Source organism: Sciurus carolinensis, chromosome 3, assembly GCF_902686445.1.
Source record: "Sciurus carolinensis chromosome 3, mSciCar1.2, whole genome shotgun sequence".
Taxonomy (NCBI): Eukaryota; Metazoa; Chordata; class Mammalia; order Rodentia; family Sciuridae; genus Sciurus; species Sciurus carolinensis.
The window spans coordinates 30,200,836-30,223,720 of record NC_062215.1 but is presented as its reverse complement, the minus strand read 5'-3'; the positions used below and the strand labels follow the sequence as shown (position 1 = coordinate 30,223,720).

At 34.3% G+C, this 22,885-nt stretch overlaps 1 protein-coding gene across 8 annotated transcripts in view; it reads right to left on the bottom strand.

The window, feature by feature from the left end:
• Positions 1-22,885, bottom strand: part of Stxbp4 (syntaxin binding protein 4) — a 173,853-nt gene that overhangs the window by 71,614 nt on the left and 79,354 nt on the right. For all 8 annotated transcript variants that reach the window (XR_007107731.1, XR_007107729.1, XR_007107732.1 and 5 more), the window contains 4 exons: positions 15,254-15,430; positions 8,380-8,496; positions 7,324-7,373; positions 5,088-5,221 (listed from right to left, as the gene is read on the bottom strand). Coding sequence is in view for 3 of the 8 variants with exons in the window: in XM_047545246.1 (XP_047401202.1) it covers positions 5,088-5,221; positions 7,324-7,373; positions 8,380-8,496; positions 15,254-15,430 (478 nt within the window). In the remaining 5 variants the exon portion in view is untranslated. The remainder of the gene's footprint in view (positions 1-5,087; positions 5,222-7,323; positions 7,374-8,379; positions 8,497-15,253; positions 15,431-22,885) is intronic.

Below are 22,885 nucleotides of genomic sequence, written 5' to 3'. Positions count from 1 at the left end.
AAAATTCGATTGAAAATAGAACACTTTTTTTGTTTTTGTTACAAAATTATTTTGCCATTCTGTATGTCAATCAAACAAAGATTACAATTCCTAGCAAGTTTGTTATTTCACATGAAGATTACACAAAGGTATTATGATGATATTGACCATGTAAACATAGATAGAGATTGGCAGAAGCATCTCTGGGGATCCAATACTGATTGAAAATGTCTATTTTATCTCCATTCTGTTTCACTGGAAGCAATATAATAGAACAGACCAAAGCTCCCAGAGTTAGCAATAAACTATTGAAAAGTAAGGTGCTGATTCAGATATTTAGCTATGGTTTCCTGTGATGATGCCATTTTAACTCAAAATCAATAACAATATTAAATGTTTCTTATTAAGAAAAGTTCTCATTTATCAGATTTCCAAATATACCCAAGTCAAAAGAAGCTTTAGATAACAATTTAACACCTGGCATAGAGAAAAAGTACATTTGAATTAAATGCTTAATAATCACATAGCAGCAGCATTGGCCTCAATAACAGCAGCAGCAGCTGCAACACTCAAAATGGGGCATTTTATACCACTCATGGCTCTGTTTGGTACTTTACATGTATTTTATTTAGTCCACTAATATTGCTACATAGATATTATGATCTCCACTCTTTGAGGATATTCCATGAGGAAAAGACCCAGAGGTTAAGTAGTTTGTCCAGGGAAGTTGGATGAGCAATTGTGATATTCTCTAGAGCAACTCCAGGGAACACCAGAGGTTCCATGGAGCATGGTTTACATGGATTCGAACTGCTGCTTGACATACTTCCCACAGGTATTCTGATGAGCAGGGGAACTGCTGCATTTGCAGGGCTGTAGCATTTGTGTTCCTATGATTCCACATGAAGGGTTCTTAGGCTGGGGCTCATAAGTACCCTGAAAATGGATGTAAAATGTATATAATTGCACATTTCTGGGAAGAGGATCTTTGTTAGATTTCAGAGGAGTTCATGATCCAGAAAAGGTTCAGAGCTGTCTTCTAGGTATTCCTTAGAGCCTGGTTTTAAGCTATAAGACCAAAGAAATCTTATCCTTCATATTTCTGAGGAAAAGCCATAGTATAGCATCCTAGAGTACAATTATATTAAAAGAAGGTGGAGGCAATTACCCAAGTGAATATTTCAAACTGTAAGTTGAAACAACCAGACACTCATGGCAAAGAAAAAGAGGTGTGGGTTGTGGCTTAATTATCTACCTCACTATATTAAATTTCTATTTCCCATTATGTATGTAAATCGACAACAACAACAATAGCAACAACAACAAAAAACCCACTGCTTAAAGAGGAAGAAAAGTGAATTGGATTTCTCTGAACTGTTAAACTTAAAAAGACATGTCCTAAAAAGTTATAAAAATGCTGCAAAATATGCCAACATAAGCAATTATATTTTTAAATAAAATGACAACATAGAAACTCTTTGCTAGTTTTAAACAGCAAAGCATGTATAAATTTGCAATGGATAAAAAGTGCAGATGCAATTTTTCTCCTTTCTTTCAAAGAAATTCTGCTGAATTTTAAATATTTTCTTTGAATAATCATGTTTGACAGATACAAAGGTTAATGTTAGCAAGGTAATTAAAATTAATGATGGCAATGTCCACTGGGCTATGTCTAAACAGGTGTTTCCCTCCACTGTTTCCACCCCAACATAAAATGTTTGAAATATAAAATTCTGAGCTTACATATAAAACATAAGAAGATTATTTTTTCACTTCTAAAAACCACAGAATTTCTATAATGAATTCTTATGGCTTTTGACATATAACTTGATTTAAAAAATGTAATAGGTTACATGAAATTTTAAATACATAATTATTGCATAAAGTGGGCAGAAAGTATTATTTTCCATGTAATGTATTTGTGAAGTCAAAGCTATACAACAGAATTTTGAATGTTATTCTTTAGCAAGCCAAAATCATGCTTGGAGCTTATTATTTTGACATTTAATTAATAAAATTTTATATCTACCTATCTATTTACCTAACTATCCACCTACCCACCTGTCTGTCCATCCATCCGTCCATCCATCCATCCATCCACCCAGGCACCCATTCATTTGGTCCCTAGCATATGAAAGATTAACAGGAGCAAACAAGAGGGAGCGTGGAATCTTAGAGGCTGGCAGAAAGAAAACCAGTAGATAGTGACATTAATGGAAGAGACAGAAAAACAAACAAAACCTAGCATATTTCTCTACTAACATGCTGCATAATTAATAGATACTTACAATGATGATACTGAGCCATCATAACTAAATTAAATAACATTTGACATATACCATTATGGCAAATTGTATTTCCAAAGATGACGACATTCTCTAAAAATGACAACAAAAATCACTTCTCACTATAAGCTCTTCTATGTGACTTGCCACCTCCCCATCCATGGGTAAAGTATAAGTCCCTTTTCCCTGACTCTGCATTGATGACTAGAATATGGTGGAAGTACAGCTGAGAGACTTCTGAGGCTGGGTCATAAAACAGGTCACATAGCTTCTGTCATGCTCACTAAAATATCTGTGGAAGGCTTAAGACACCACGTAAGAAGTTTTATTACTTTGAGGCCACCATACCAGAGAGACCACATAGAAGTATGTGTTCCAGTTGAAATCCCAAACTGAGTTCCCATTTGGATGTCCAGTCCAGTAGAGTAATCAGAGGCCTCAACCCCAGAAGACCTCTGACTTGAACCACATGAAAGTTTTCTAACAAGAAGGGCCTAGCAAAGCCCAGTTAACCAATAGAACAATGATGGACAATACCAAATTGTTGATTTGAGTCATTAAGGTTTGAGGTGGTTTGTTATGCAACAAAGGTGAATAGAATAATTAAAACACTGGTGCCACATAGTAAGTTCAACTTTACATATAGGTTTTATACTATTAATTGTGATGAGAGTAGGTACTTCGTATAAATAATACTACTTAATCTTCACACCATTATTTTTTTAACCTTCACATAATAGAAAGGGAAATTCTAAGTTATTTTGTAGACGTTCTCTTCAAAAAATATCTTTATTTCATGGCAGAACTTCTTGTATTTTGGATGCAAAGTTGTCTTACTGTCTCTAAATATAATAATTTCATTTTATTTTAGCAATATATCTATCTTCAGAATATTATCTTATCTTTGTTTAATTGAAAACTATTTCTCTTTGTCTATAATTTCCCTATTAAGCAGTCCTTCCTACTCATGGAGCATTATTAGGTGATTCTTGATTGTGTGTTTACCTTTTAGAAAAAAGAGGATCAATGTCAGAGGTTATCAATAAATTGTTACCACACTCAGGAACACTTTTGGAACTTCGTGAAGCATTCATTATCTACTGTTACAGAATTTGGGGGTGTTTTTGGTATTTAGTGGAAGAGTGTCAGGGATGCTTAATAGCCTATTGTTATAGAATCCACTGGACAGTCCTATGCAACAAATCGCTCTATGTTCTATCTGATTTTCAAGTGTCCTATTAGACATTCATAATGTTAAAAAAAACCTTTCTTTTTAGTTATGTGAGTCTGGAATATAACTGAATTTTCACATAAATCCCAAATATTTTTGCACAGTTTTAATACACATAAGCTTTTCCAGGCTTGTAGCTACTAGTAAATCGATGGGAAGATGGCATTTCCTTTTGTTCAGGCCTTAACCAAGAGTAGGTCACCATTCTGGACCATCATACTACTCATGGCAATGTGCTTATGCTATTTAAATTGACAATACAACATACTTGTGTCAACCTATATTCATGGTTATCACATTTGTAGAGTTTCTATGTGGAGACATAAGCATCTGAGGCTACAATATATCTCCCAGGGTATTTATCTATTGAAATATGTTTTGTTTTATTATAAATCACCTTCCTTTATTTTTCTTCTATAGTTTGGATAGGACATGTTATCAATTTTTATAAATGATGGATATAGCTAAGAAAATTATAATTTACATGGAAGGAAAATGAAGGATATGCCAGAAGTGGTTATAAAAAGAAGTCAAAATTAAGATGTGAAAGTGCCCGAGAGATAGGAAGAGGAAAAGATAAAAATGTTCTATCATTTAAGTTTCCCCCAAGGATGTCTCTCTGTGGGTTGGGGTGTTGGAAGTTCCTTAGAGAATTACTCTGCTTCTCTTTCTAGTCTCATGTTGACTCTAGGGCTGTCTAGTGACAGATCATATAGTTCCTCTAAAGAGGTATTCTCTTGGACATAGCTTAGGAGTAAATGCCTGAGCCAGTAGCACTGAAGGTAAGTGGTTCAGTGATTCCACAGTCCTTTAGTTATTTAACCTACTGGCTGTCCTGACTGCCCCAAAGTCTATTGCTGGATTTGTTTCTGTTTGTAATCCTGTGTGTGTGTGTCTGTGTGTGTATGTGTGTGTTTTCTTTTTTGGATGATTCTGTTTAACTCACTATTACAAAAGTCTTGTCTTTCATTTTTTTTTTGTTTGTTTATTTGTTTGGGGGTCTTTTGCTCAGTTGGATTCTACACCCAATCTTGTTTCATCTATTTTATTTTATTTAAAAATTACTCAATGTTGAGTCTACACTTCCAGTTTATCAGCAATGTTGTAAACTAATATTTATACTCATTCTTTCATTGCAAAGAAACTTTAGGCTCGGGCAAGGTGATGTATGTATGCCTGTAATCACAGCAACTTGAGAGGCTGAGGGAGGGGGATGACAAATTAGAGGCCAGTCTCAGCAACTTAGTGAGATCCTGTTTCAAAATAAAAAATGAAAAGGGCTTCAGACGTAACTCTGCAGCAAAGTGTCTCTGGGTTCAATTTCTAGTACAGAGAGAGAGAGTGGGAAGAGGGGAGACTGACTGACTTTGGGTGGAAGTAAAGGTAAAGGCATATCTTAATCTTCAGTTAGAAGACTTCTGAGCACTTTAAATAAAGCAAATAAAATTGATGCATTAAGATTTTTATCAATTATCAATTTTAATGTGTGCAAGCCAATATTTTTAATAAAATTAAACTACCAGACTTGAAATTTTCTCCTTTTGTGAAGTGAATTATCAAAAAAAGAAGTGAAAACAATGAAGTAAACTTACAATCCATATCAAGTATGGCACGAACAGATTTAACAAGCTCCTTAGATTCCAGTGCCAGGGTTGCTAGGATGTTGCGTCCATTCCTTCCCAGTGATGTGAGGGAAGTCTGAGAGGTTAACACAGCTCTTCTTTCACTGTGAGGACAATGAAATGAACTAGAATGTGTTCCACAACAAACAAACCTGTCTTTGCTAAATGTTGGTATTCATTATCAAAAATAATTGTTTCCAGGGACTTATGATAACATGTATGGCTATTTTTTGATGGACACACATGAAGTAATTAACATAAAATAATATTTCTGTTTTCAATTTTTTTATTATATAGTAAATAGGAACACTTAAAGCATTACATTGACTTCATATGTGAGGAAACAACTGAAGGATGGCCTACCTCCTAAATTATTTGTTGGACATATTTTGTGAATGTTTATATTTTGCTAACATGATGAAACCTTTTAGTTTGGTAAAAATTTAAATTAGGCATATTAAAATATATTCATTTAAAATTTACTAATGCTTACAGTAAACATAAATTAAATATATACATTCAATCTAGAAATTCTCTCTTAAACTCTTTCATTTGTTTCCTCTAATTCTAAAACAGCCTAGAACATTTATATAACTTATTTAAAAAAAGTAAATTTCATTTGAAATAAATGTATTCTGATATAATTAAAAAAAGCAAGATTTTCCTCAAAAAACCACTACAGCAAAACCTTTAATTGGAAAGAAGAGACAATGTTAAACTGGTGATAAAATCACAATTAGTTATAATACTTATCTTCTTAAGCATGATGGTATTAATTCACAAGGAGAAATTATAGAATCAGTTCTCAAATTCACAGTCTTGACTCTGTGTTGAATGATCAAGGCCAATATCCATAGAAGATATGGTGTGTTAAATAGAATAACCCAGGTTTTACTAGTGCTTAACTTTTTAAGACATGGCAAAAAGATATGGTAGCTTTTTAAAGTTGACTTTTTTCCCATGAAACAATTTAAGGCAAGGGTAGGCTCTGGCTTTTAAATAGTGATTTTTAACCATGAGATTTAACAGCAAAATTTTTTAATTAGTCAAAGTCAAATGAGACCTTAGGGGGTTGTTGTGGGGGACACACTTAATCCATATAAGAGAAATGCAATTACTGAATATTTTTTTTTGTTTGTTTTTATGGTGCTGGGGACGGAACCCAGGGTCTCCCACTTGTTAGGCAAGTGCTCTGCCACTGAGCTATATCCTCAGCCTGATTACTGAATATGTTAAGATCTTTAATGTAAATAAAAATCATGGAATTCACATAAATATCTTATAAGCAGCATGGATAACAATGAGAAAATGTCAGATTCTTTTATTATAAAAAAATAAAACATTATATCGAAATGGCTTAAAAGTGAACAATTATAGATATTCTTCTAACTTAAAAAAAATCATAGGCACCTAAAATATCTTCATTTATTTCCTTGATTAAACTGCTGTTTTCACATTAAAGGGCAGAGCTTTCCCATTTCTGCAAGTGATTCTGCCAGAAGTAGAAGACACATTTAGAACTAGGGACAGCTATTATAAGTTGAAGAAAAATCTACTTTCAAAATGCATAAGCAGGAATCTTTCTTTTGTATGTCTTTCATCATTTATCAAAATGACCATAAACTTATAGTTTGAAATAAATCTTATTTGTATGTTTCCTTCTCTTAGTAAGAAACTTGAAATGCGAAGCATTTTGTGAATAATAAGAAAATCAAGGTGCATTCTCCAAATATATTTCTTTTATTTGTACTTACTGATTAATGAAAATAAAAGAAATTATTTCCATGAATAAAATTTGCCAAATTTTTTTTGACATAACAACTAATCTCCTGGGTTGAGAATGACCTTTAGCGAGGCATCTGTGGCTAATAACTTTTATTCACACACAGGAGGCATCAAGAATTTCAAGTTAATCTCATCTTTATAGTATTCTTGGCAAAGATGAGAGGTAGGTGATTTCTACCCCAATTTTATAGTTCAAGGTTATAATGATTGGCCAAATACCTCCAGGAATTTCTTTTACAGAGCTAATACCAAAACCAATATGTCCTCATACTTATTCCATAACACTGAAGAATAGAATACAATGAGAATTATGTAGCATCTTAAGATCATTTAAGAGATTTTTTGGTACTTCAGTCACAATTATCAGGTGAAGAATTTAATCAGTTGACATACTCTGAAGAAAGCACTTAAATATTCTTACCTTAAATTTGATAAAGGAGAAGAATTATCAGAAAGTACTTCTTGAATAACCTAGTGACAAATAATATGGTGAAGCAGATATGTAAATTTGATAGTTTTTAAAAAATATCCTTTTTTGGGCCCAATTAATATTTACAACCCCCCCCCATTGATTAAACAGATGTTTCTGTTGTAGGGGGATCATTTATATTAATATGCAATTCTACTCAGAAATATAATAACTATAAAAACATTTTTTAGAGGATAAATATTTATCAAATTCTGTTTACTTAGTATCAGGACTTTTAGGAAAGTATTCATTAAGATGCATATATTTGGGAGTCACGTTATTCAGCCTCAATTATTTTTCTAAAATAAATCTATATAATGTTAATTAGTCCTTTCATTATCTAGGTAATTCTAAATTTGACTATAAGTTAGCACTGATTGTTATTTTGAGACTAAAGAAAATTTCACTAGCCACTGAACACTGTTGCATTCATCAACGTCAGTTGCCTCTGGATTCCTCAGCAATGGACATAATGTAACATATAGCCCTCCTTTGGGGTCTATGGGGGATTGATTTCAAAACCAGCAGGTGCTCAAGTTCCTTATATAAAGTGGCACAGTATATTAGCATATAACCTAAGCATATCTTCCTGTGTGCTTTAAATTATCTTTGGATAATTTACAATACCTAATACAATGTAAATAATACGTAAATCACCATTATACTGCATTGTGTATACAATAATGACAGGAAAAAAGTCTGTACACGTTCAGTACAGATGCAATCATGGTGGGTCTTACTACATAGGACACCATGAATGAGACGCCAGGAGAACAAGTGCTGGAGAGACTGAGGCTCGGTGAAAGTGGGAGGCTACGGCCGTGTGCACCTACACATCACTTATTCATGTGGATTCAGCTTGGTGCTTGGTGTGTGGAAAAATAAAAATTTTGCTTTTTGGAACTGTCTGGAGTTTTTCTGTTTCTGAATATTTTCAATTTGTGGTTGGGTGAATCCGTAGATATAAACCCATAGAGACAGAGGGCTGACTACAACATAAAAACTTACCTCTACAAAATGAAGAAGCTTTGCAGTGGATGCCTCAAAAGTTTTTCGAGCCATTTCTGATTTTCGCAACTGGCAGTCAAGTACTGTAATTCTTTTTCTTAAATCCTGAACACTTTCCTGGTCAGAGATATCAAAAGGAGTATCTTACACATTTTCTAAAAAAAATTTACATTACTGTTTTCTATTTTCTGTTTTCATGAACTACTTCATTTATTTTCTCTCTTACTATGTACATGTCTTCTGATTTTTGGGGGGCATAAATAATTGTGTACTTAAAAGTTAATTTTCACAGGGATGCTGCAAGTTATATGAGATAAGAAGCTACATATGACTTTATTGATTCTTGTTGCAAAATACATTTAAATCTTTATTTAAATACATACAATTAAAATGCATATGTATTTAAATAAAATACATAACACCTAAAAATATTTACAATTAAAAAAATTTTTTTAGCAACTTGTCTTACCAGATGCTGACAGAAACCCCTGACAGTTTATCACAACATATTCAATATAATAAAAACCCACGTAAGGCTGAGCTGGCAGGGAATAAGAGAATCCAAGGAGAAAAGCAATAGTAATATCCAGTGACCCCACTAGGGTACGAGAGGATTGAAGCATAATTTGCTCTGAGGGTATATGCTGGTCCCTGGAAGCCTAGTGTAGGTTTCAACAGATACATGTGGAAACAGAATTTTAATGAGCAAATGAGGAAGAAACAATTTCACAAAAGTAAACGGTGTTTTAATTTTGGCTCTGGTGAGTGAGTAAAAAAAAGTCTCTCCTGAATAATTCCTAAACATAAGCCCCCACTCATACAGATTTGGGGTCAGAATTTATAGTATCTGAGTGGCCTGAATATCCAGAAGCTGAAAGTTTAATTTACATTGGTCCCAGGCTAACAGGAGCAAAACCCAAACTTCTTTGAAGGACTGGTTTCTAAACTCAGATCTTAAAGAATTTCCATATATAATGTGCCTAAAGGACATAACCTCACAATAATTTCTTTTTAAATCACTACACGTGAGGAACTAATCTCCTGAACTGAAAGTCAGCTAAAAGAAGCAATTTATATGATCAGTCTATAAAGACAGCAGATATTACAGTAATCATACAAAATATAAAGCAATAATATGTAATATGTTTTAAATAAGAAGGAATTTAAAGTATAATAAAAGGATAAGAAAATATCAAAAAAGATCTATATACCATAAGAAAATCATATCAAAAATAACAAATTCACAATTAAATCAGAGACTTGGTTTATGGATTTAATACTAAATTAGATACAGCTGAAAAGACAACAGGTAAACTGCAAGACACAGGTAAAGAAACTTCTAATAATTGAATAGAAAGACAAAAATTGACATATGAATGCAGGAGGAGTGATAAGGAAAAAACAAATGTAGTATATACACAATCAGTATTACACAAGAGTAACTAGAAAGAATGAAAGAGAAATAACTTAGGATAATAACTTGGAGTGTTCCAGAAATGGTGTAAGACATTACGCCTCAGATCAGGAAGCTCAATAAATCCCAAACAGCATGAAATCAAATACGTTAACACATGACTCACTGAGGTCAAAATGATGAACGTTGAAGACAAAGAGATATTAAAATCAAATAGAAGGAAACATATTGCAAACAAATGACAGATTGACAGCTGACATCAGGACCATGAAAGAAAGTAAATATCACCTTAACATTTAAAATGTAGCAAAATATATTTCAAGAATAAGAATTGAATCAAGATGTTTTTTCAGACTAATTGGAGAGATTTTCCAAAAGATCCTCACTAAATGAATTTATAAAAGATATTCTTGAGGAAGAAATGAAATGATAAAAGGAAGACCACCTGAGATGTAAAAAAGAATTCAGAACACAGAAAATGATAAACATAGAGTCTAACTAAACAAATTCTGACTATACAAAACAAATTCTAATAGAGTTAAAAGCTAAGGAAAAACTAAAATACTAAAAAAGTTAGAAATAAGTAAGGAGGGATGATTAATGTTCTAAAGTACTTATAATATTTAGAGGAAGGGGAAACCCACAGATAAATTTTATAACTTAGGTTAAAATAGAATGCTAAAGTTTCTAGGATAGTCGTTAAAAATTTGAAACAGAGTATATACCTTCCAAACCAGACAAATAAAATATATGTAAATTGGAAGGGGGCACAGGAGAAAACTGAATCAATATTTAAATAAAAGAAAATATCTTAAATAAAATAATAATTTATTAAAATAAATTATTTAAAGTTATTTAAATAATTTATTTAAATAAAATAAATCTAGAAAATATGGGGCAAATAAAGTGCACAAAATAAGAGGGCAGAAATGAAGTCAAGTGCTTCAGTAAATAAAAACTAAATGGAATGATCTTTCTACCTAAAGGTCAAAAATTAATAAATGGGTAAAAAAAGTCCAGTCACATGTTATTTACCACAGATACAATTAAAACATAAGGATACTGAAAAGTTGAAAGTAAATGACTAAAAAAATACATAGGTAAACACCAACCAAAAGAAAGGTATGCAACTATATTAATATAAATAAAAATACTGAGGGGAAAAGAAGATTGCTAGATGGACTAGTCATTATATTTTCATAGAAGAGAAACAAACTATAAGCCTGACTGCATCTAATAACATTTGTTCAAAATATAATAAAGAACACTAAAAAAAAGGCCCCACAAGGGAGATTTTAACATATTTCTTTGAGAAACTGATGGTTCAAACAGACAAAGAAATTAATATAAATAGGAAAGAATCAAGTCACCCCACCAATTGACCCTGATCTAATGGACAATAAGGAACAACAGTATCCAATAACTACAGAATTCTTTCCAAATTCACCTTGAACCTTTGTAAACACCAACTACATAGTAAGCCATGAACAAATTTTGTAAGACATTAATAAGTTTTGAAGAGTTGTTGTTCTGTACATTAGATTGTCTGACCACAATGCAATTTTCTGTGCCTCTGTGAAGATACCCCTGACTGTGTAAATTCTTCCCAAATTAACCTATATTTGTAATGTAATTTCAGTAAAAATTCCAATTTTTTTTTCTTTTTGGAGGAATTGATAAGCTGAGTGTGAAATAGATAAGAAAAAATTAAAGTGTTACATATAGCCAAAACACTTTTGAAGAAAAAGACCTAGGTAGAATGATAAGATTTCAAGATTTACTGTGAAAGATATGGTAAGCAACATAGTATGTTTGTTGCAGAGGAATAAACACAGACCAATGAAAGAGATGAATATAAAACCTTGGTGAACCAAGGTCACATATAAAACCCTGACTTATGACAGAGATGATTTGTAGATCAATTAAGAAAGAAGGGGTGTTTCAAGTAAATGGTAATAAGATAGATGGTTATTCATTCAGAGGAAAGAAAGAAAAGGACAGGTGTAATTCTAGCTACTTGGGAGTTTGAAGTGGAGGATTTTGAATTTGATCCCAGCTTGGGCAACATAAGGAGACACCAAATCAATAAACAAACACACACGATGGAAATGTATTCCCATCTCATACAGTACCACTAAACCAATTACAGAAGGATCAAAACTTTTAGAAGAAAATATAAAAGAATATCTTTAAGTCCTTGGAGATGGAAGAACTTCTTTAAAAATTCCTGTCCATTTCACCAGAGTAAAAAGGCAATCCACAAATTTGGGAGAGTAATTTTATAACACATAACTTAATACAGGATTAGTAACCAGAAGAATCACTACACATTCATATGAAAAGACAAATAATTCAATGGAAAATGGACAAAAGATAGGACGCATTTCATGCAGAAACATGAATGCATAATAAATATATTATATGTTCAAATGGCTATCAGGGTTGGGCAGCAAAGCCCTGAGTGATAACACTTGGGGGTATAAGTAACACCATCATGGCTGATTTCAAACCAGCAACCTGATGTCACTGAACATGGAGTTGAGAAGAAATGCATTAGAACTGACTGCAGTTCTTATGAGCCAGAGTCCACTGGTCATAGCACATCACTGTTGGATGGTCACTAGCAGGCAGGGAAATCCAAATTAAACTATAATGCTATAAAACTTATACCTACCAAATGGATAAAAATTTTTTAAAGAGGGTTAACAATGGTGAGCAAGAATATGGTGTAAATGGTAATTCTCATATATTACTGGTGGGAGTAGAAAATGGTTCAAACACTTTTCACATACAATTTGGCATTTCCTAGTACAGTCCAATATGCAATTATTATCCAACCTAGCAATTCTACTCCTAGCAGGTAAGTGTCATACACATGTACAAAATGTTTTTAGCAACATAATTAAAGAATACAGAATAATAGAAGAATATAGAATAACTGGACTGCCCAATGAATGTGGAACGGTAACTACACTGTAGTACATCCATGCAGTGGAGTACAAGGAAAGACTGAAAACACATGAACTAGGAACAGATTTCGAGCAGATGAATTGGAAGAACAAAATGTTGAGTGAAAAAAGTCAGAATGATACATATGCATTTTCTATTTCTATAAAGTTGATAAATAAGCAAAACTAAACAACATATTGTTAAGGGATACATATATACAAGAAGTAAAATTATTAAGAAAATGGTAAACTTTAAATACAGGAAAATGATTATATTGGAAGGCAAGGGAAGGTGATACAATTGGAGAGGGACATTGTGAATATTCAAAGGAATTAGTAATGTTTGAATTCTTAATTTGGAGGTGAAGAAAAATGAGGAAGGAGGATTACAAGTTCAAGGCCAGACTTGAGCTTGTCAACTTAGCAAGTCCTGTCTCAGAATAAAAAATAAAAAGGGCCAGGGTTGTAGTTCAGTGACAGAATGATTCTTGGTTCAATCTCCAGTACTACAACCTACACCCCCAACACCCAAACATAAATAAGTAAATTAATAAATAATATAAGGAAAGACTATAATGAAAAATAAAAGCATTGTTATAAAAATAATCTGTCTTTAAAAATAAACATTTAAATCCTAATTCTGTAACATCCTGGTCAATGTCTCTTAAGTAAAATTTTTTTCCCTCATTTTCTACTTTTTCTTTTTAAGAAAAAATTTTTTCCCCTCATTTTCTACTTTTTCTTTTTAAATTTTTATTTTTTTAGTTGTCAATGGACCTTTATTTTATTTATTTACATGCAGTGCTGAGAATTGAACCCAGTGCCTCAAATATGCTAGGTGAGTGCTCTACCATTAAGCCATAACCTCAGCCTCATTTCTCACTTGTAATGAGATTAGAAAATGTGGACTGTTGTGATGTCTAAGTTTCACATCTTTTCTTAAAAAAAAAAAAAAAAAAAATTGTTTCACACTTTCCTACTTAGTTTAGGCTCTTATTAAATGATGTCAAGAGACCCCCATTATGCTAAAGAGAGAAAAACAACTGAATTAATTATATTAAAGGTAACTTTAGAATCAAAGTAAAAATAACTTAAGCCTTAAAAATATAGAATAATTTTATGTAAACTTCTTGAATATTAAAGTGTTTGAAAATAAAGGGCTAGGGATGTAGCTCAGTGGTTCAGTGCTTGCCTAGTTAAGAAAAAAACATCAAACACCTAATTTTCCCCTCTAAAAGTAATTAAAATAATAATTAAAAAAAATTTTTTTTTTTATTTTTGCGGTGCCAGGTATTGAACCCAGAGCCTTGTGCTTGACAGGCAAGCACTCTATGAACTGGGCTATATCCGCAGCCCTTAATTAAAATAATTATAAAAAATACTTTTAATATTTTCATAATCAGGTTAAGGTTACACGAAATAATCACATATCTGTTTTGGGGAAGTAACTTCTGGGCCAAACAAATGACAAGTGTTTAACATAAGTGTTGCTGCTTTCTCAGGTGATGTTTCCCCTCTGGCTTTGCTACTGTCAAAGGAAAAAGGGAACTTTAGTGTTCTTGTGGAATTGGCTTATGTGGACCACTGTGAGAAATATGTTAGTGACTTATAAGCTAACCAAAGAAAATTTCACATTTTCTTCTAAATTGTGCTTTTCTAAAGTTCCTTTCATTTTCAATTGGTATATTTAAAAAGTTTTAAACTTTTAATAAATTATTCAAATGCACATTATGTTCTCTTGAAAGGTGATTGGGTCAGAGGTATCAATACCCATTATGTTTATAACTGAACAAACCTATGAAGTTATAAAATATCTATTTTAATTTATTCAATTTTCTTCTTCAGTGAACTAAAAACTATTTGTTTACTACAGTTTTTTCAGGCTATTCAATAAATGTATAAGTACAAAGTAAAAACATTCACATAATTAAAAATTAACATTAAGAAAAGTTTACATTGCCTTCTGAAAAGCATTTAGTATTTTGCTATTGAAATTGGGAGGTCTTTTATTGAAACCTGATGTAGTACACCTTATATCTTTTAAAAAAACCCGCAAAATTCAAACTTGCTTTTTTCCCATTAATTATCTTGGGTCTTGGGCAAAAATTGTTCAACTTTCACACTTCCTGCATACTCTAGTCAAAGAGCAAAACCCATCCCTGGAATCCCCTCCGTCTAGCCCCACAAAACAAATTAGCAAGTTCAGAAAGAGGAGGAGAAAACTGATGTAGTCAATTAAATGTTAAATAGTTTCAGGATTTAATGCTTGAAATGAATGTTGACCAATGACCCAAATAAATTTGGGGCACATGCTTTTCCATCCCAAAGCTATCGGGATAAAGGCAGCTCACAACCTTCACATTACCTCCGCACGGCACATCATCCTATCATTGAATAATAGAAGACAAACACTGACCTAGTTTAGAAGTGCAGATGAAAAGAAAATGAAAACAGGATACGCGACAATGGCAGGGAAACCATGGTAACTAGAAGAGAAGTCTGTTTTGCTTACTTTATTTTGGTCAGAATAATCAGCAAGCTGAGCCTTCAGCTCTGTAATCTCGGCCTCTAGCAGACGGATCACTTCTTCATAGTCCATTTCCATTCCATGGGCCTGCCTCTGCGCAGCCTCAGCAAGATGAACCCGACTTCTCAGAGCCCTGGTTTCTTCAACTACAGCTTTGGCTTCCTGAAGAGTTCAAAGTTGATGTCATTAAAAAAAAAAGGAAAAGAAAACCAAGTAAAACACAGTTCAGAGGTCTTCACAAAATATTTTCCTTACTCTGAAAGTCATGCTTCCAAAACTTAATAACACATATGTTCTTCACTTCTCGACTTGAAAAATGAATATTTATGCTATTTTATTATGTGAACTAGTTGCCTGGTCTTACTTTTTCCATTGTTGAGTTCTTGGGAATTTTTCAGTATGGAATTTCTTACTTTACGCACCTAGCGTAACATTTGCAAAATAAGCAAAGTTGAAGAGAAATGAAGATGGAAAAAAGAAGAAAAGGAACTGGTTCAGATGATAAAAAGAGGCTACAACAAAACTCAAGTAAGGGGCATGGGGTTGTGGCTCAGTGGTAGAGCACTTGCCTAGCATGTGTGAGGCACTGGGTTCGATCCTCAACACCACATAAAAATAAATAAATAAAACAAAGGTATTGTGCCCATGTACAACTAAAAAACTAAAACTCAAGAAGGTGGGAGGGCACATGTTCTTAGAAGGCTCTTGCAGCTTCTTCAGATGCTGCTGGGAGATTTACAGCCTTATAGTGTGGAGCTTCTTCATGGACCAAGACCCAGGGCCCAAAGCTTTTCCCTATACACCAGTCTGTTATGTCTTTTTGGTTTAAGTCAAAAGGTGGAATTTAGTAGCAAAATATATAGCTATATCTGTAGGAGGCAATGTTCATAAGACAATTGTTAAATACTGTTATATCTCGGGTCCTTCGACTGTCTTTTTCCCTTTAATTTTTAGAACAACATTGAGAGGAAGGCATTATTCAAAATTATTTCATACATAAGCAGAGACCTAGAGAAGTTATATATTCCACACCAGGACACACAATAGTGCCAGAATTTGCATCCTGGTCTGCTTGACTCCAACATCAACACTCTCCTTTCACTATTTCACTCTGCCTTTAAATGACAAAATAAAACCAAATGAAAACCCCCCATACACTGGTCACATTTTCCACCTTAGGATGAGGTCAGGGTGACCAGAAACACTCTCTCAAAATGTGCCTTGAGTCAAAGATCGTTCTCCAGGACACCGATATAATTTAACATGGCAGTTATCATACTGTAAACCATTTCTTTTTTCTTGATGCAGAAATTTCTCTTCTCTGCAGTGGAACTTTCTGCTCCAATTGTCATGGCTAGTATTAAACTATGGCTATTTTAATTTTCTTGGAGCTGCTATAAGGCACTTGCTTTTGTTTGAGCTTAAATATATTTGAAGTGCTGAGAGGGTTAGGAATGTGGATATATTCTTAAGGGTTAGTTTTTACTCATACATTCGATAAGTACTTATTAAGTGTCTGGTTTTGGAGTAGGCAGTGACCAGTACAGACAGAACCCCCCTCTTGTCCCTCAGAATTTGCATCCTAGTTTAGAGAGACAGATAGCACGTTAGGGATTATCAGAAGATCTCATTAAGGAGACACTTGATCAGAAACTCACAGAAGGGATGGAGTCAGGATTTCCCAAGGAGGAGCTTTCTGGGCAAAGGGAAGTTTGTGCAAAGGTCCTGAGATGGGATTGCGCTTTGTATCTTTGGAGAAAAGCCAGGAAGACAGTGGATAAGGGGTGGTGAATAGGAGGGAAAAGGAAGAGGGGAGTAATGCACCACTTAGGGTACAGTGGTACCAGGAGCAGGTGTGGGGATGGGGTTGGAGTGGAAAGGCAGATCTTAAGGGGATTTATAGGCCATTATAAAGGCTTTGGTTTTACTCAGGGTGAGATGGGGAAGTGATTGGAGGGTTTTGGGGGAGAACTGATCTGACATGACTTATCTTAAGAGGATTACTTTCACTGCTATATTGAGAGTAGACTGTGGGGGTGGGCAAGAGTGGAAGTAAAGAAGAGGAAGGAGACAGGCAAAGCTAACTGTGACTTGAACAAGGGTGACAGTAGCAGAGATGGTGTGAAGTGGTTAGATTCCACATATCCTTTGGAAGTAGGGTCAACAGGTTAGGTCATCAATAACACTTATTTGGTAGTTACTACATCTAGACAATTGTGTTATGTGATAAAAATACAAAGGCATAAACGACAGTGTTTTTCTGGCTAGCTTAAAGGTAGGACATGGATATGTGGAGGAAGAGAAGAGGGTATGTTAGGCAAAACAAAACAAAACAAGAACCTCCGCCACAACAAAAACCACATGGGAACAAAAGAAGAGTCAAGAGGGCATGTGGCAAACTGGAGTAATGGTGCTGGATGGGTTTTGATTGGAGTAGCGGCTACAGGGAAATGATGATTTAAAAAATAAAAAGGTGGGGGAGAGGGAAGGAAAGGGCCAGGGGTTGGTAAAAATGGCACACAGGCAAAGGATTTTGAATCTCTTAATAGGAGAACGGACATCAGAACGCTAACACTGGAAGCAGTTGTGGGAGGGAGAGACGTGGCCAACCAACCACGCCCTGATTCAGAGCTTTATTTTCTCATACCTAAAAGTAATTATCTCACAATAGAAAGTACTCTTAGAAAGGAATATCTGGAAAGAAAGGGGCATCCACTTAGCCCATCCATGCGTCAGTTCAGCAAGTCACCAGGGACACAGCTGGGTAAACTTCACACTAGACTGTTGGGGCGCACATAGGCGCTAACGGCTTAGTGTGCCAGGCCTACCCTAAATGTCTTAACTGTCAGCTCAGCTAATCTGCACTCTGTGATGTGAGGTGTGTCTGTTATTATCCTCATCTTATACACAGTACACGGAAGCACAGAATAGTTAAGCAACTTACTCAGAATCACAAACGCAGTAAGTGACAGAGCTGGGATTTGAACTCATATAGTCTGGTTACAAAGCTCACGTTCTTGGTCACTATGCTTTACTACCTTGCCAACTATAAAAAATGTAAAAAAAAAAAACAAAAAGATCACTCCTAGGTGACAAGATCATCAGCACCAGCCCTGAATTAGCTTAAGATGTGGCCATTATAATAGACTCAACACACCCAAGGCTGCTACAGTGCTCCCCATTTTCCATTCAATCAAGCTTAAAAAAAAAAAAAAAAAAAAAAAAAGCCCCTGAAGTGAAAGAAGGGCAGAACATTCACCATAGCTGCAGTGAAGAATAACTAATTCGATGATTTGTCTCCTTCACACTCACTTCATGAAGCTTTTATTCCTCTATAAAAACAGCACTTTTATTTTTGTTCAAAGAATGCTAGTTAATTAAATGAAGAATCTGGATGGAATTTATATAGCCATTATAGCGCACTGATGGTAATACAGTGTGAAACGCAGTCGGGTGGTAAAAGATGCAGAGGTTTTGATGCTGAATAAATTCATGCTATTTCTTTTGTAAATGTATAACTGTCAGGCTGGTGAATGTGACCCCTTAGCAAAGTTCTAGCCCAATTCCCACTGAATGGCTGTTTAAAAGATTAGTGCATTGAAATGATGACTCTTAGAGGAAGCAGTAAAGAAAAGATAACAGCAGTGTGCTGTATTTAGCAATACAGGATCACATCAATCCATTTTCTCTTTCCTTGCAGGCTGTCTTCTAATAAATAACTGCAAAGCCTCCTATGTCAGTAACATTTGAGTCAGAATTTTCCCAGCAGCTCACCATGAGCCTGAAATCCCAATGGGGCAAATGCTGTATTTCACTTACTGATTTACTTTGTATCAAGTAGAGTTTAATTTAGATTAGAAAGTTAGATAATTAAAGAGAATCCAAGGGGTAAGAGTAAATCAGAGAAATCAACACAAGCATAAATTTATAATACTAACTAGTGTGTGTTATAGAAAAGAATCCTGAATTATGAAGTAAAATCTTTGGCTTCCATGTTTATCTTTAGCAACACAAGAAATGCCTTCAACTCACACTGTTCCTTTGTAAAATGAGAGTTTGCCACATCACAATTTCACAATGAATCTTAAGGAAAGATCAGACAAAATTCTTCTTTGCAAAAATAATTCAAGCTAATGAAAATTTTTGTAGGCTATAAATACTTTGGTCTTAGCTGTATGACTGTGTTAGGACAAAGGACAGTATGGGTCAGAAAAAGGACAATACACTATGGGTTTTCTGCACAAGGCACTTTTTCCCTACAAAGCAATGGTATCTAGAATTAAAATAAATAAATTAATTAGTAATAAAAAAAAATAAACATGGGACTGGCAGGGTTTAGTGGTAGAGTGCTTGCCTAGAATAAAGAACCACGGGTTTCAGAAGGACTTATCTAGGTCAGCAGCTTAGATCTGTGACTTTTTTTCTTTTTCATTTCCTGGCTGTATAATTCTCTAAGACTCAGTTTGTTCACTTGTGTAATGGGAAATAACACCTAGCTTACATGATCAAAACAACTCTTGCAAGAGGGTAAAAGAGACTATTGCAGTCCTTTGTACAGTTTTTTTTTTTTTTTTGTCCTTTCTTCTTTACTACTTTGGAAAAGTACACAAAATCACCTTAGTGATCAGAAAGTCGGACTAGATAATTTAAAGGGTTTTCCTGAGGCACTCAATTAGTAATACCAGCTCTTGAACTTTAGAGAAGTTATTTGGAAACATAATTTGCACGTCTTTTTTAATGTTAGCAAAAGTTATGTAAAACCCTATCCTTTCTAGTTAGGGTCCTAACGGCTCCCCAAAGTAGAAGGAAAAGGCATTAACTGCACATGCACATTTGTAATTAGGGTAACACATCTACATCGCTAACCTTAGAAGTTCTGTAATTTTTAAGCTAATCAGTAAATCTTTCAAAATGTCAATGGCTGACAGGAGAGAAAGGAGACTGCAAAGATATGCTTTAATGTAATGTAACTTATGTTACCAAGCCCTAAAGAATACTTCTCTTATCAGTTTCCGACATCCACTCACTGGAAAACCTTACTTGGTCTTGGACCTCTTACAGCTTGTAAAAAAGATTAAAGGTTACTGCAGGAAGAATGTTGTTGAATGAAGTGTTTAAAAGCAAATTATATCTAGTTTCCTTAATTTGTATATCTGATTTATTAAAATATGTATAACACTCAATGATCTCAAAACATTTTGCGGATATATTCATGAATGAACTTACAACTCACCCTTTAAGGATGGATGTATTGGGGGAAGTATTTGATTCACAGCATTTTTTATACACCTCTGATATGTGCTCTCTCTTTTCTCTTTCCTCACTCGCTCTCCATGGGTATATCCAGCCTACTTCTCCACCTCCTCACCTGAGCAGTCATTAAGCACTGACAAGTCTTCACTGACTATGTAATTGGCAGTGACTCCTTAATTTCCATTCTTGCCACGACATTACTGACTCAACCTTTACCACCTCATGCTTGGATACTGTGAAAACCATGTAGGTGATCACCCTGCCCCATGTATTCTTCAGGGTAATGTACTTTGCAAAGTTCTGGAGGATTGATTTTCCTAAAATATTCCTCAAGTCCCACCTCAGGTAACAAACCTAAGTAGATGGCACACAATGAAGTATATCCTCACTCTCCAAACTTCAAATTTCTCCCTAAACTGTTCCAAATCAACCCGTATAGCTGTTGTATACTCCATCTCTTACCTGATTACAACATCCAAGTGCATGGACTTACCACTTTTCCCACATTGAACTTTCCCTCCTCCAAAAGCTTTTGGTCAAAGTATTCCACTAGGTGTAAACTCTTCCCTTCATCCAGTTCTCACCTATTCTTCAAACTCTACCTCAGATTTTACCTCCTCTATTCTGTCCAGAATCTTACTGTAAATAATCTTTCTCTCTTTCTTATCTTTTATAGTATCTGTTGTTTATATTTACTTACATATGACTTAGTCTCTTCAACTGCTATCTTGAACTGTCCTTAAAATATTTTATTGCCTAACTTCTAAAAATTAAAGGATATTGACTGCTCAAATTAGCACACAAGCTGTCTCAGAGTAAAAATCCATCCAACATACTCCTAGGCATCACATCAGAGACCTTGAGCCTACTAGAAGAAAAAGTAGGCCCAACTCTCCATCATGTTGGCTTAGGACCTGACCTCCTCAATAAGACTCCTAATGTGCAAGAAGTAAAATCAAGAATCACTAAATACAACAGCATCAAACTCAACAGCTTCTTCACAGAAAAGGAAATAATCAAGAAGGTGAAGAGAGAGCCTACAGAATGGGAGAAAATCTTTGCCACCTGCACCTCAGATAGAGCATTAATCTCCAGGATATATAAAGGACTCAAAAACTTAACACCAAAACCAAAACAAAATGAAAAAAAAAAAAAAAAACCCAAACAAAAAAACTCAAATAACCCACTGAATAAATGGGCAAAGGAACTGAACAGGCTTTATATTTCACAGAAGAAATACAAATAATTAACAAATATATGAAAAAACATACATCTCTAAGCAATTAGAGTAATGCAAATCAAAACTACACTGAGATTCCATCTCACTCCAGTTAGAATGGCAATTATCAAGAACACAAGTAACAAATGTTGGTGAGGATGTGGGAGGAAAAGGAACACTTATACATTGCTGGTGGGACTGCAAATTGGTACAACCACTCTGGAAAGCAGTATGGAGATTCCTCAAAAACTTGGAATGGAACCACCATTGGACCTAGTATCCCATTCCTCGGAATATACCCAAAGAACTTAAAATCAGCATACTGCAGTGACGCAGTCACATCAACATTTATAGCAGCTCAATTCACAATAGCTAAGGTATGGAACCAACCTAGGTGCCCTTCATAAGATGAATGGATAAAGAAAATGTGATATATATCCACAATGGAATATTACTCAGTTATAAAGAAGAATGAAATTATGGCATTTGTTGGTAAATGGATGGAACTGGAGACTATCATGCTAAGTGAAATAAGCCAATCTCTCAAAAATCCGAAGACTGAAATGTTCTCTGATATGCAGATGCTAATGCATAATAATCCCAGGGGTGGGAGGGAAAGGAGGGAGGAAGAGAAGTTCATTGGATTAGACAAAGGTGAATGAAGGGAAGGGAGGGGAGATGGGAACAGAAAAGACAGTAGAATGAATCAAACATAACCTTCCTTTGTTCATATATGAATACAGGACCACTGTAACTCCACATCATGTACAACCAGAAGAATGGGATCCTAATTAGAATAAGTTATACTCTGTGTATATATAATATGTACTGTCATGTACATCTGAACGGAACAACAACAAGAAAAACCCAAAGTACTATGAACAGGTGCTCCACTTAACCTAAAAATGAGATATAACCGAGTTGACAAACCATGAAAATGGCTATTTTGCTTTCCATATATAATAATTACCTTACAGAACTTGATTAGGCAAGAAGCTTTCATAGGAAATTCCTTCATAAAAGGCTTCAGTTTTATGAGAATATTAGAACTACATTTCATTTAAATAATTAAGACAGAAATGCTATTACCATGCTATGAGAAACAGCATATAATGAAAAGCAAATCATTTTATTATTCTTTGTTT